Below are 14,957 nucleotides of genomic sequence, written 5' to 3'. Positions count from 1 at the left end.
TCTTGTTAAACGTGGTGTATAAGAAAAAGATATGCGTATGATTATTATGATTATTCTTTAAGGTTATTTCAATTATTAATCCTTTCAAACATTATTCTTGTATTGATCCATTTATGCTTTCTGTCTATTGCATCGTTTAAAATCATATAATCATAGTTATACACATATTCAAATGTTCTCTTCAGACCAGACATGTATAGGCTACTTCTACTCTGACAAATATACGTCTATTTCTGGGCTATAGCTATTTGTTTTTTCCGTTTTCTGCTCAGTGTGGTATCTTATCTAATGTGTGGTATAGGCCTATCTTGTTTAGGCTAGTTTCACATGAGATGGTTATCTTATAACTGGAATTAAGGTACAGCTGTATTTGCATGAGGTGGAAATAGATTTGGGCCTTTCTGCTTCTTAGGGCTGGTTCACACACAGTTTTGCTTTGAAAAACGGAAAAAATAGTTTTTCAGTGGGGAAAAAGAGAGGCACAGTGGGGGAAAAGCGCAAGGCCTCGATACGTGTCTTAAAAGTTGAACTTATTTTAACTTGAGTGCCGCGTTTTTAAAGCGTCGTGTCACGTGATGCTGCAGAAGACGCGAGGTCATACATTGAAAAATAAAGTAGCACAATGGAAAAAAGTGATTTTCCGGTAGGCTTATTTAGGAGAGCTTATTAATTACGAAAACGATTATTTATTTTTGCGAATTATTATTTTGTTTCAGTTATTTTTTCAGTAACTGTTGTTAGTTTCGTTTAGTTTTAGTTTTTCATTAATGTTGAAATTTCTATTTTATTTCAGTTTACGAAAATGTTTTTTGACCAATAGTTTTAGTCTTAGTTTCAGTTTTCGTTTGCGAAAATAACCTTGGTGCATACCCAGGCAAACATGTTGTGCATATGGATACGTACACATACAGATGAATACACGCACACTCTCGACACCTGGTTTTGTTATTATGTGGATCACGTTTTTTGTTTGTTTGTTTTTGTTGCCAAATTGGTTTGGAACGGTTGTTGAATAAACAATTGAACTGAACAATTATGCTTGCCTATCTGTTGAACTTACAGTTTTATTGATCACTGAGATAGCATTGATTTGGAATGAAGTTGGTTCAGTATAAAAATGTAATTTTAAAAAATAGCTTAGATGTAGTGAACTACTTTTGCCATGTTCCTGTAGCTTAGCGCATTACATTTTCCAAGTAGCTTGCCCAGCACTGGCCAGTGCACAGGGGCCCTTGACGACCAGAAGCCCGGGGTTTAAGGCCAAGCGATCCAGTTTGGTTCAGAAAATTCATTAACAATGAAAACAAATGTTTATTTATGCTGTAATATATGTGTCCCATAGCCTACGCAAGGCCCCTTAAAGGGTTAGTTCAAAAGTCTTGTACCTGGATTTTAGTGGACTCAAACATCTTTTTAAAAGATCTTTTTAAAAGATTTGGTGATGCTGCTTTTAGCCGCTACGCTCCTCGCCTCTGAAATAATCTTCCAGAAGAAGCAAGATGTGCTAGAAATATAAATAGTTTTAAGTCTAAATTAAAAACATATCTCTTTAGCCTGGCCTTCCTATAATATTTTACAATGTTTTTAAATTAATGTTTCTTCTTCTTCTTCTTCTTCTTCTTCTTCTTCTTCTTCTTCTTCTTCTTCTTCTTTTCTTCATTTTAATACATTTTCATACATTTTTATTTTATTCTTGTATTTTACTTGTACTTGTATTTTTATTTTTTATTTTTTTGTGCCCGTAGCACTTTGAACTGCATTGACTTGTTTGGAAAAGTGCTATATATAAAATTTGCTTGCTTGCTTGTTTTTTAGTTGTAATATAGTGTATCCATTACATCTACACTAGTTTTAGGAATCAAAGTATTTACAAAGTATTATTTTTCTGAATGGACTTGCACAGCCAGATCGAGGCGGCTGGTATAGTGATGTTTGGCATCTCCATGCTCCCGTTTTGGTATCGCACATTGACTCTAAACAAATGAAACATTTATTTTTGCCTCACAGTTTTTGCTGTTGCAGTGTACATACATTGTGAATTAGGAAAAGTAAAATAAATTAAAAAAAATAATTCACCTTGAAAAAAAGCTTGCAGAAAATAGTAATTCGGTAAAACATGTATTTTTATTTCAAGACTCTAGTCTTAATATATTTTTTCATTTTCTAAACTTTTTTTTTTTTTTTTTCGTTTTTTCTTTAATGTTCACTGTTTAGCATTAAAACATGTTTGCTGAAATTGTCCAGTAATAACCATCTGCAGCCCTGGAACATTTTCCACCAGCCACCACTGGGTTTTTCCTCCTGGCCATCAGATTTCCTTGTGTTGAACACAGTGCACAAACATCCTTATGAAATCTTCTTCCAACTTTATAAAGGGAGGGAAATGAACCTGCAAAAAAACTACAAATATAACACGGTATTACATTGCTCCAAGTATGTGCACAGTACAACAGGGAATCAGACAAATAAAATTACTTTACATTACCAGAATGACACACGGTATTAGAGGGGATTTTAGTAAAACCAAATATAACATTTTCTAAGCGCAAAGAAAAGGTGGTGTAGTCAATTCTATCAATTACAAATAGTCAAATCTTTCCAAAATGTCCTAACATGAGCACAATATCCTTTTTAAATTTAACAAATGTATTTACTGGGTAGTCTCTGTGTGAGATGTTAAAACTTATTTCCTTAACTTTATTTACCAATAAATATTTGTTTGGTAAAGTCCAGGTGGCCTCCATAATAAACCACCAGTCTATTCCAATAAACAACACAGTTTGGCCTGGTAACAATGTCTTTTTGAGATAAAGAACGAATAGTTTTATTAACATTTAAAAATCCGGGGCAATCAGCAGGTGGTGTAGTTTACAGCAGTGTTGACCAGACATGGTAAATAATATGTATTTTTTTATTTATTTTTATTGAGAAATAGACACATTTACATACAAAATAGGCATTGTACAAACAATATTAACCGTTTTTAAAATGTATTTATTATGTCCATGGTGTTGACAGCTCTACGTCTTTCAAAATGCGACAACCACGTGATCTGGCGTCATACATGTGCGCAGAGCACCCAGCTCAGCCATCTTGTATTTTTATTTTATTAATAAACAGCTTTTTAAACCGCGATCGATTGGTCCGCTTGAAGGTGTGATATGATCTTTATAGACTGTAGTGTGTATCGAGAGAACGGGCAGAGGTTTGACTGCAGTACATCCACACCATCTGTTTGTGGCAGGTCAGTAGGCATGTCTTTGTGTATTAAACTGGTTATTACCTTATCAAAATCACCATGGTAACCATAGTTTACACTGAAATGCCATATTTATTGTTCCTACTGTAAAATAAATGTATTATTTTTTTTTAATGAACTGTAAGAAGCTTTCACAATCTTTAATTAAATTACAATTGGATAGTCTTTGGTGTTTGCTATTAATTCTATTTTATATGTATATATTTTAGGCTCTGGAAGTAAATAGACATGACAGGTGAGTGTAATGCATTTAATAAAAACTTCTATAATAAGATGATGGTTCACAAGATTGACTGTAATTATATTCAGATTCAAAACATGTATTATGAAGCTCCTATGTTTGTATTTACAAGCAAAGGATGAGCATGCAATGCATATGAAGTATATGTGTGTATATAGACTTCAAATGAGTTTGTTAATTTTGTAGTCCTAAAACTGAAGAAAATTTTCCATTGGTTCTCTCAAGAATTTCCTAATCTGGTTAACATTAACGTACTTTAGTAAACCGCAGTCTGGCCTCAAACGTGAATTTTAAAGCTACTGCACTGTTTTAAAAAGATAAGTTAATTTGGATGGTAAATGAGGAAACGGCAGCAAAAAGAAATATACATATTATTAATGCAACACAGTTTCTTTTTTATCTTAAGCAACTTGTGGGAAACGTGATCCATATGCACTTCTTTAAAACTGGCATTTCATGTTGTTTTTGTCACTCTTTTTGTTCACAGAGAGAATCTTTGTGTTTGTTGATGAAGAGGAGCTTTTCAGTGTGATGAAGGACCTCGACTGTCTCTACTGTAGGAATCCAGTTACTGCATCTAAACATCACCTCAAAAAAAGACATCTCAGATTTGCTATATACTATAAAGACTCTGGCATTGGTAATTGAGCATTTCCTCAGCGGTTGTGTTGCGCAGAGATGCTGTTCTGCGGCTCTAACGCTGTCTGTTGTGTGTGACAGGGAAGTTCTCCATCCCCTGTTACTGTGCTGACGGAGGCCATGGCCGGAGCCACTGGCATTGCCCAATGTGCATGAAAATACTGCAGAGGACAAAGGATTACAAAATCCATATTACCAACCATGGTTTGTGCCTATTTAAATACGTTTCGTATTGAATTATGTTATAGGAGTGGAATTACTGCCATTTTACTTTTACACAAATGTTTAGGTTTAAACTAGAGCCCGACCGATAAAGGATTTTTAAGGCCGATACCGATACAAATATTTGGTGATTTAAAAATCCGATATTCCGATATATCGGCCGATATATATATATTTTTTTTAAAATCCAGAAACGTGTAACAAAACATGAACAGATTTTCCCTAACATTAGTTATTTGTAGTTATTTAAGAGTCCTCAGCCTTACTAAAATAATATAATGCAGTTTAATGTATATTAAAAATACAAACTTAAGATACGAAACTTAAAGTCCTTTGAACAAAAAAAATCAACTATTATTATTAATATTGACAGTAATAATTTAAAAAAAATCAATGATGATGATATTATTATTATCATCATCATTTGTATTATTATTAAACAAGACAAAGGTCACTCCTAATTCTATCCATCTATTCCATCAAGCTACAACAAACCATTTTCAATCATCATTTGCTGCCTGCCTTCTAAAATCTACTACTTAGTGATGTACTAAATACATTATGTGAGGTAATTAACACATGGTTACCGAGTCGATCGTTCCCTGGGATGCGTTTTCATGAAAATCAAATGTAAAGAGTTTTATCTCTAAAAACAGAGTAACGTTAGCTTATAACGCTAGTATATAAGAGTAAGTAAAAGTAAATCGCTAGTTAATACCACTAACAAGGCTCAAAATAGCCTCACACTAACACGGTAGCATAATGAGGGTCCCTACATGCAAACCGAAGCATTGAGAACTTTGTAAGTGTACAGACAGTTTAATAAGAAGATACTTTATAAGGACAGTACATTACGCGTCGCGTTTACAGGCATCATCTAGGAAAACAGTCTCGACTAGTCGAGTCATGAACGCCGTGCTACGTTAGATTTCACAAACGTAATTCCTATTGACCAGCTCACTTAGCACGGCGTTCGTGACTCGATTAGTCGAGTCTGTTTTCCAAGATGATGCCTGTAAACGCGTAATGTACTGTCTTTATAAAGTATCTTCTTATTAAACTGTCTGTACACTTACAAAGTTCTCAATGCTTCGGTTTGCATGTAGGGACCCTCATTATGCTACCGTGTTAGTGTGAGGCTATTTTGAGCCTTTTTAGTGGTATTAACTAGCGATTTACTTTTACTTACTCTGTGCCCCATATACTAGCGTTATAAGCTAATCTGTTTTTAGAGATAAAACTCTTTACATTCTCATGAAAACGCATCCCAGGGAACGATCGACTCGGTAACCATGTGTTAATTACCCCTACAGTAACGCACACTTGGATTTCACACACGTGTAAAAGAAAAGCTAACTTTTGTAGGCTAGCTGCTATGTTTGATACTTTTTCTCTCTGTCTAAATGTTCACTCCTCGTGTGCCTAACTTATGTTTTACAATGCAGGGACTGGAACTACAGATATGCTAGTTATAAATACAGTAATCATTACTTTATTTAGGCAGAATAAGTTCGTTGTGATTTCCAAGCTCATTGATGTTAGCAGTCTTCCTTGTAGAGTGCGCTCTGGTGGACAAACTATGCAGCGCCAACACTCATAACATGGTTGCAGGGTGTTTCGTCCGCTTTTATTTTATTTTTTAAATATTCATTTATCGGCCGTTATAAATGCCGATACCGATATATCGGTCGGGCTCTAGTTTAAACAAATGTTTCTATTTTGTTTTCATAAGTTTGGATCTGCTTGTTTATCATTATTGGTGTTGTCCCTATTATAGAATAAAAGCAAACGTTTTAAGATTTAAGTTTATCAACTACACTGGCCATCTCTGTCTAGATCTGTTCGCTGTTGCTATCATTGCATACTGGGATGTGTTTAAACATTATTGAATTGAGTTCAAATGGACGCTGAAAGGATATTTTTCCTTCAATATAAAGTCAAACCACAATATATTCAGACATTTCTCACGTTATCAAAGTTTATTCGCTATAGTTTTGAAAATTGTGATAAAATATGACAAGAACAGTTGATATTTGACTGGTTTTGTCCGTCCTTCTGTTAGACTGTCTCACAGATGAATCATGTTGAATATCTGTCAGCTGTTAAATTTAACTACACAATTAGATGATACCAGTTTAGGTCAACAAATTACCAAGCAATGCTTCATTTTGTTCAGTCTGTGTGTAAAAAGAGCATTAGCAATGAAAGAAACATGGTCAAGTCAAAGTGTCTGAATAATTTTTGGTCCCAAATTTGTATAAATGTTACTGGTAGTCACTGTATAAAGAATATTTGGGTATAATATGTCACAGTTTACTTTATTTTGCTCTCCTCGCTTACATAAATGAACTATAGTGTCCTGCGCCCACTAGTAAAAAGATTAAAAAAATTATACCTGGTGTCTGAATAATTTTTGGTTTGACTGTGTATAACTATAACTCCCTTGATTGTGACTGAGCTTTGTTTTTGTCATTTCTTTGTTCTGAGTAATAAGTCTGCAGTTATTAACATCCTTCAATTCTGATCTGTTTCATGCAGGTGTTGAGATGACAGACAAATCCACAGGTGAGAAATGGCATTTAATCATTTTCAGTTACATTTATCCATTGATTGAATTAATGGCTGTTTCCAAAACCACAGCAACTGCTACTGTCGTTCAGTAGTGACTAAAACTCGGCATTGAGCGGAAGTCTTTTCTTCTTAATTGACCCTTCGCAGGGAGTTTGATTGACAGGCGATCTGACCAATCATAATCCACCATCCGCCGAATCCGCCATTTTTGTCCGACAAATCGGTCAGGAGAGTTAGTAGATTAACATTGGAGGATTTGAACTTGAGTGTACTGACGTCTTTCCGCGGTTAAAACAACATTCCTTCTGATGTTCATTCATGTTTATTTGATGCTATAAATGAACTAGAAGGAAGAGATGATCGGTTCACGAGCAGCTTTAACTTAGGCGCATTTTCACGACACATTAAAGAGCCACAAAACGGTATTTATTGTTTAAATTTTGTTAAAAATTTACCAAATTTGTAAAAGTTGAGACTTTGTTTCATATAAAAAGTAACCCAAAAGTAACCTGGTCTGTCCTGTCTGTCGGCGCGTCGTCAGTGTCCTCTTTGCTCCGCGATGTATTGTTCACTGCGTGAGAACGTGTGGCGTGAGAGCGGCGTGGCTTGTCGGACATAGCAACAGTAACTAAAGGGGGCGGGTCTTTGCGAACGGTCAATTGTGCCGTATATCCGTTTGAAACGGCTTCTGGAAGAAGAACAAATGTGGGCGGGGCTTGATTTTGTCCATGGGGAATTGATTGGACTGTTGTGGTTTGCTATTGGCTGATCTGATGTGAGTGACAGGTTGCCCCGCCCTCGTCATCAGAGAAGAGAAGAGATGCAAGAAGAAGGGGAAGTCATTTAGATTAGATCACAAGTCACATGAATTTTGCCCACACAGATTCAGGTTTAATAGATTCATGCAAATTCAGTGTGTTGAGCAACAGAAAGCTGCCGTCACAGAAAGTGACTTCTTGTGCTTCATACATTGCCACAATGGACCTTTTCTTGCCTGTGACATTTGGCTAATGTGAATGAGCGCAGCTTACACAGTGTCCACCACACCGGACGCGAGCGGTGCGATCTGACAAAAGACAACTGAACCCATTATAATCAGTGATGCTGTGCGGCAAGACAAATCCCCAGCAGTAAACTAATGATCCGCTCTATTTCTGATGAACTTCAAGCGCTCAAGCAGCTTCTGAACAAATGGATTAGCAACGGCTTCCTTGTGGCGTCCAGTGTAGAGACTCGAGCTGTTGCTGCGCGGTCGCTTCCGGTGGGAGACACGCGGTTAAAGGCACACTATGTAAGATTTTTGGATCAAAATATCCAAAAACCACTACAACAGTGTTATATATTTAGTTTATTTGTGTACTTATATTATCCCAAATGTTTCCAAGAATGTTTAAATCCATAGAAATAAGCCGTTTTAACCAGGACACGGACCGTGCGTCGCCTATCAATGACATCATACCCACGTTACCCTCGATTTCCAGTTTTATTCTGTAGAAACCATGGAAACACCAAAGACGCTTTAATATATCATGTGTTTTATGTGACAGGTACATTCGTCGACAAGAAAACTAATCATTGTTATAAACTCAACACAGTTAGTCTTATTGTTTAAATCTCGTTTCCTGGATTTACAGCGAGTGCCATATTTACCAGGCCGGCGTCTGCACATTATAAAAGCTCCACTGCTCTCGGCCTCGTTTCACTCCAGGAGCTTCGTAACGTTAAACAAATCTCGAACACATTACCGGTCATCCTTGAATAAGATTTATTTTTATCGTACTCTCCACCGGCTTTAGAGGTGAAGAAAACAACTCCCATGATCCCGCCAAATCAAGGCGTCATCAAGCCTCGCCTTGTTTTGAATAAACGACCTCTAGTGGTGAAAAGTTACACAGTGTGCCTTTAATGAGACTGATTTCAGACCAGCTTCCAAGGCATCGTAATGATCACGTCTCATGATCTAGAGCAGATTCTTTGTAGCGATATCCAAGTGAATATTTAATCACTGCAAAGCTTATTTCTGAATAGGTTGGGGAGGAAAACAGAAACTGACAGACCAGACGGAGGCATCGAGGTGGAGACGATGTTTAATTTAGACATGTCTTGATCCTCCCTCATCACACCTGATCATCGAGCATTACTCTGCTTTCAGACACAGACATTCCCAAATTGCAATTCATCTAAGCCCGTGGTGTCCAAACTCAGTCCTGCAGAGATTAGCTCCAGCTCGCCTCAGCACACCTGCCTGAAGTCTCTAGTGAGCCTAGTAAGACCTTGATTGGCTGCTTCATTGGGGTTGGAGCTCAACTTTGCAGGACAGTGGGGCTGAATCCGAAATCGCCCCTTAAACCCTCATTCACTATTCCTTACGTTAGTCCACTAATACTGTTCACTTGAAGGAGTGGATGAAAACGAGTGAGCGAATTCGGACAGCCGTTGAGCGTACATCAGTTGTACACTCGTTATTGCAGTGCATTGTGGGATTGAATGAGTGCACTCAATAATGTCCACTATGGTTTTGGACACCACTACAAATGGCTGTCCCCTCAAATAACACCCTATTTGAGGGTATGGGGGCGATTTCGGGTTCAGCCTGAGTCTCGTTCACTAAGAGTACGGACGCACAAATCTGTGCGTGAAATGTGCGTACGAACGATTTTAAGAACAAATCACGATTCACCAAAAATTTCCTAATCAAATTTATTCTAAATTTCCGAAAAAAATATAGGAACAACTGAAACTACACGTACGCTAAAAGCACTTACTCTGTGCGGTCTTAAATTCGTGTTAAAGCTGCAGTCTGTAACTTTTTTGGGTTAAAAATTATCCCAAATTATTTTTGAGCAAGTCCAAAACCAGCCAGTGTTCAAAACTCTCTGCTTGCCGTAGCTCGATTCAACACGGTAAGCTTGTAATACTGTTTTTAACTCCAGTGGTACTGGTGGATTTCAGCGGGAAATGCGAGCATGTCTTTGCGTCAGTACGTCACATCTGTCCACATAAAGAAGAGTCTCGGCTAGTCGGCTATATTGAGTGTGAGGATGCTGGAGAATTATAGCCTTTTCTCACAGCACTTGATATAATTAAACTTATCAGTTTGATGGAGGTTCAAACGACAATCACCAGCTGGAGATTCACTTGTTATAAAACGCGAAAGACTTCGGAGTGGCTACAGAAAAAGAGACTGCAACCGGCCCATGCGAAAACAAGGATAATAATGGCAGGGCATTAAATGTAGTCACGCAATGCTGATGTTGTTAACATTAACAATTTGAGAATAAAGTATAATTTGCACGGTTTGACGTGATATGATAAGCCAGGGATGGGCAACTTCAGTCCTGGAGGGCCACTGTCCTACAGAGTTTAGCTTCAACCCTAATCAAACACACCTGAACAAGCTAATCAAGGTCCTCAGGATTACTAGAAAGTTACTGGCAGGTGATTTTTTTTCAGGGTTGGAGCTAAACTCTGTAGGACAGTGGCCCTCCAGGACCGGAGATGCCCATCCCTGTGATACGCGATCGTTAGATTTAATCAGCGTGATTTACTGCAATGCTTTTTGCAGTACACACCAGCAGTGATTGACAGCCACACATTCTCCTCAAAACATCGGATTCATCCGCGCTGTGCCGAGGCACAACCCACGTAAAGTTGATAATTGCGCGAATAACTGCAATTGCAGATTTCGAACAGAGATGTATATTGTATATGTATACAGAGATGTATAATATAATAGTTGCTCATTATCATTTAAAGAGACATGCACCGAAACGGGTCGCTGTGAACAGAGCTGTTTTTGAGGAGGTAAACGTGTGTTGTTTTACACAACCATTGAGGAACTTTAACCAAAGTATGTTACAAACATTACATGAAGACCCTAAAGAATCACACCAACTTGTGGAAAATGGGCATCCAATGACCCCTTTAAGAACAAATTCACGTGCGTACGAACGTATTGTGAATTAGGCAGAGATTTTTCGTGAGAAGTTCTCCTGTGCGTACAAATACGAAATAATCCAAGCAGTTATTAGTGAATGAGACCCATTGTCCCTCCAGAAGCAGGATTGGACAATAGAGATGCGCGGTTGGCGGTTACAGCCGCGGATGACGTGACGAAAAATAATATTTTAATTCAATTTGGGCGGGTGGCGGGCGGTTGAACCAATCAAATGAAAAATATTATGTATTGAAGGGTTAAAATTTAAGAATATGTTTTTAGATCTGCTGATCCTATTTCCCTACATAACATCACATAAAAAAACTAAGGTGAACTATACTGTATTGGGCATTCAAGGTGAACATGAGGGCATCCATTTACTGATTAGATTTAACAGTTTCCTTTGAAGGGGGTTTGTTAGTCTTTGATCTTTCTACTAAGAGTTGAACTATGTGTGAATGTTTACCTAGTCTTGGTTCTCGTGACCATGTGTTGTTTATACAATTTGGGGGTACCATTATCTCAGTTGGGGGTAGTTGCCTCTATTGTCTTTAGATGATTAGATTCAGCAGTCATCTCTAAGGCTGTGTGTAAGTTCAGCACCTTTAAGGACAGCCCACTGAATGGCCTATAAGATACCATGTAAAGTTCCCCCAGTCAGATCATGTTGGACGTTTCTACAGCCGCGTACGGCGGAGTTCTCAATAAAGAATGACTTCTGTTGAACGCGATCCCAACTGTCTCACTGGTCTCTGCTTCGATGAAAGAAAACTTTACAACAGTATACAGCAATCAGCGGATGGCGGGCGGGTGCGGTTTTGAAAATTGGTCAAAAACGTTGGTGCGGATGGATGGCGGACGGATGATGAGTTTTGTGATGCGGTTGCGGATGAAATAATAGCCCATCCGCGCATCTCTATTGGACAAACACTGGTCTAACCCATTTTCCCCTTTTCCAGTTGAGCTACAACCCACAACAGTTCTGCTGGAGACCCTGCAAACAGACCCTGACGACGGGACAGCAGGGAACAAGTCATCGTGCCAGAAGTGTGGAGTCCACTTCACCACCACATCGAACCTGAGGCGGCACGAGAGGCTCCAGCACTGCCAGGACCAGCAGCCCATGCTATGCGTAGATGCCAAAAACGCCATCTATGTCACACCCAAGGACCCGCACGGACCACGAGTGCCCGTTCACGTCCGAAAGTCCTTCTCCTTACAGATTCTGCTCTGTGAGCTGGAGGAATGCTGGGATTTCATGAAAGCGCAGGCGCAGAGAGGAAACCCAGGGCGAGAGTGCCGTCACCTGATGAGAACGAGCCACGCTCGACCCTACACCCCCCCTCCTCCGCTGTGTGTGCGCTCTCTGGAGGACATGACCCGCAGACGCCTGCTGTCCAGCCCACACACACAGCAGTGCCAGGAGATACACACCAGGGCGGATTTGGACGGGGTCGATTGTGTGTACCCTGTTTTTTGGGGGGAGCACGAGCTCTCCGAGAGATGCGTGTACTTCTCCGTGTACACCGGCTTTAAGGACAAATGGTGTCAGTTTGGGAGGACACGCGTCTCGTTCGACACCAGGTCCGGCAGCTGGAAGTGTCTGTGTGAATTCAGGAGAAGCCGCTGCGTACACAAGTGTTTGTCCATGTGGTGGCTGTTCCAGGAGCGTCCCGAGCTGTTGGGAAATGCCCTGGATATGAGCGCTGATGGTGTGGAGGAGGAGGACGGGGTTAAACTGTGTCCAGAGGAGGGCGAGGACATCTGCTAGTGTCACGACAGTCTCTGTGTCTTCAGCCAATAAAAGCACTGGCCATACCCTCGTATTTTGTTACGGTTGGTTCGTAAAAACTCTTGTACTGTGCTATGTTTATGATGTTGCTACACTCATTTTCTTAAAGGGATAGTTCACCCAAAAATGAAAATTAGCCCATGATTTACTCACCCTGAAGCCATGCTAGGTGTATATGACTATATGATGGCTTGTATTTTCCAAGCTTTATAATGGGAGTGAATGGGTTTTTGTTTTTGGAAGTCCATCAAAGTGCGTCTATCCATCATAAATGTGCATCTATCCATCATAGAAGTAATCCATACAACTCCTGGGGGTTAATAAAGGCCTTCTGACGCAAAGTGATGAGTTGGTGTAAGAAAAATATCCATATTTAAAACTTTATCGACTAAAATAACTATCTTCCGGCACACGGCCGTACACAAGTCGACTCACGCCACACGAGTAAAGGTCCTTGCACACTGAGTCCGACGTTTTCGCATGCGTTTTTTCGTATTCGTGATTCGATGGCTCTGAATTGTGAGAACATCATTCAAAATGCTTGCTACGGATGCGAAAACGCAGAAATAGAGACGGTGTGTAAGCATGATTGACATAACGTGAGGTCTTTTTAACGTGCGAAAATTTCGGATGCGAATTTTGGCCTCAGTGTGCAAGGACCTTAACACTTGAACTTGACGCACAGCGTAATGGTTGCCCAGCTCTGTGTGTTTGAACCGCGAGAGGCGTCAAAGCTTACGCTACTCCTACATCTACGTCATACATCGTCATCAAGTGTTACTCTTGTGGCGGGAGTCGACTTGCGTACGGCCGTCTACCGGAAGCTGGTTATTTTAGTCGATAAAGTTTTAAATATGGATATTTTTCTTACACAAACGCATCACTTCACTTCAGAAGGCCTTTATTAACCCCCGCAGAGCTGTTTCAAGCACTTTTATCATGGATAGATGTGCTCTGATGGACTTCCAAAAAAATATACCCATTCACTGTAAAACCCAATGGTGACCATTAAAAAATGATTTATGCCACAATGCATGCTGGGAGCCATGGATAAGTTTTGTATTATGCTAGTACCCAGCATGCATTGCAGCATGAATCATTTTTTTAATGGTCACCATTGTTGAGATTCATATGCTGATTCTTGATGTCTGTGTGAGTCTTAGTAATGCAATACCTTTTCGTGCACAACTATTTGTAAAATCCTTCATTTTATCTGATGTCTCAACATGGCTAGCTCTTATGCTGTAGAATCACAGTTTTGAGTGAAACTAATATGTTGCCCTTTTAATCAGAGATCAGACTCTGAATGAAATCAGTGAATCAAGTCACTAAATGATGATTGTCATCATCAGTTCTTTACCATCAACACCCGATCAGACTTTTCCTTGGCTTTTGTGCCATAACAAATATGTTTTATAAACACTCAATTACAGCAGCCAAAGAAAATCTTAAGTGCAAAAGTCAAGGGCCAAGAGCTCAACTAAAGCAAACGCTGATCTCCATCATGGTGACCTTAAATTAAACAAATAATCAACTTCTAAACCTTTGTTAATTCTAATAAGAACTTCTGTAGACGAATGGCAGTAATAAAGTCAAAGTGGTTAATAAGTGAAGCTTGTAATGTTGTTCGTGGAGTTGTTTAATCCTCCTCTGCTGAGATCTTGAGATATTTAATGTCTTCTTTTATCTCCAGTTGATTTTGCTGTGGCTGAAGTCAGTTGTAGTTCTTGTGTTTCTCTTTCCTTCAGTGATTCTGCTTATTAACAGCAGGTGCTCATCACTAATGCTCAATCATCACTTAATTAATCACTTAATTATACAACTTTCATTCTGGGATCTAGAAATGTTCTATAACTCATTCAGTTTGAGTTCTGTTTCAGTCATTCAAGTTTCGGTAATATTTGAGTGCTGTGAACTCAATTGTATTTAGTTAATATTACTGTTAGGTTTTACATTCACTGCCATTATAAAGCTTGGAAGAGCCAGGACATTTTTTAATATAACTGATTGTGTTCGTCTGAAAGAAGAAAGTCATTTACACCGAGGATGGCTTCAGGGTGAGTAAATCATGGGCTAGTTTTCATTTTTTGGTGAACTAACCCTTTAATATATGTTATATTTGTGGTTAAAAAGGTTTTTATGAGATTTAAAACCCTAATGACATTTAAATCTGATTACGCACAATTTGTGTGAGCGAAATGTGTGGTCATACTTTCAAGGCCAAGTCCAATAACAATATCAGTGAACTTAAAATCAAAAGCACTGGCCATATCCCCTTTATATTGGCTCATGTCCT

At 38.9% G+C, this 14,957-nt stretch overlaps 1 protein-coding gene across 2 annotated transcripts; it reads left to right on the top strand.

Moving 5' to 3' along the window:
- The first annotated feature begins 3,038 nt into the window (after positions 1-3,038).
- On the top strand, positions 3,039-14,258 carry LOC311073391 (uncharacterized protein). Of its 2 annotated transcripts, XM_084099120.1 has the most exons (6): positions 3,039-3,244; positions 3,469-3,494; positions 3,988-4,140; positions 4,221-4,343; positions 6,900-6,926; positions 11,829-14,258. In XM_084099120.1, exons 2-6 carry the CDS (start codon positions 3,488-3,490, stop codon positions 12,638-12,640), a joined length of 1,122 nt encoding a protein of 373 aa, XP_083955246.1. In that variant the 5' UTR covers positions 3,039-3,244; positions 3,469-3,487; the 3' UTR covers positions 12,641-14,258. The 2 variants fall into 2 exon arrangements, with proteins under 2 accessions (XP_083955246.1, XP_083955247.1); XM_084099121.1 differs by lacking the exon at positions 3,469-3,494 and having other exon boundaries at positions 3,071-3,244.
- Positions 14,259-14,957: the final 699 nt, after the last annotated feature.

Source organism: Abramis brama, assembly GCF_963993115.1.
Source record: "Abramis brama genome assembly, chromosome: 22".
Classification (NCBI taxonomy): domain Eukaryota; kingdom Metazoa; phylum Chordata; class Actinopteri; order Cypriniformes; family Leuciscidae; genus Abramis; species Abramis brama.
The sequence above is the reverse complement of the archived record's forward strand: the minus strand, read 5'-3'. Positions and strand labels throughout refer to the sequence as shown.

What these genes read in the sequence shown, in the direction of transcription:
- LOC311073391 (XM_084099120.1), top strand. An exon ending in CTATAAAGACTCTGGCATTG is followed by an intron (nt 4,141 to 4,220) that starts GTAATTGAGCAT and finishes TGTGTGTGACAG; the next exon opens with GGAAGTTCTCCATCCCCTGT. An exon ending in AATCCATATTACCAACCATG is followed by an intron (nt 4,344 to 6,899) that starts GTTTGTGCCTAT and finishes TGTTTCATGCAG; the next exon opens with GTGTTGAGATGACAGACAAA.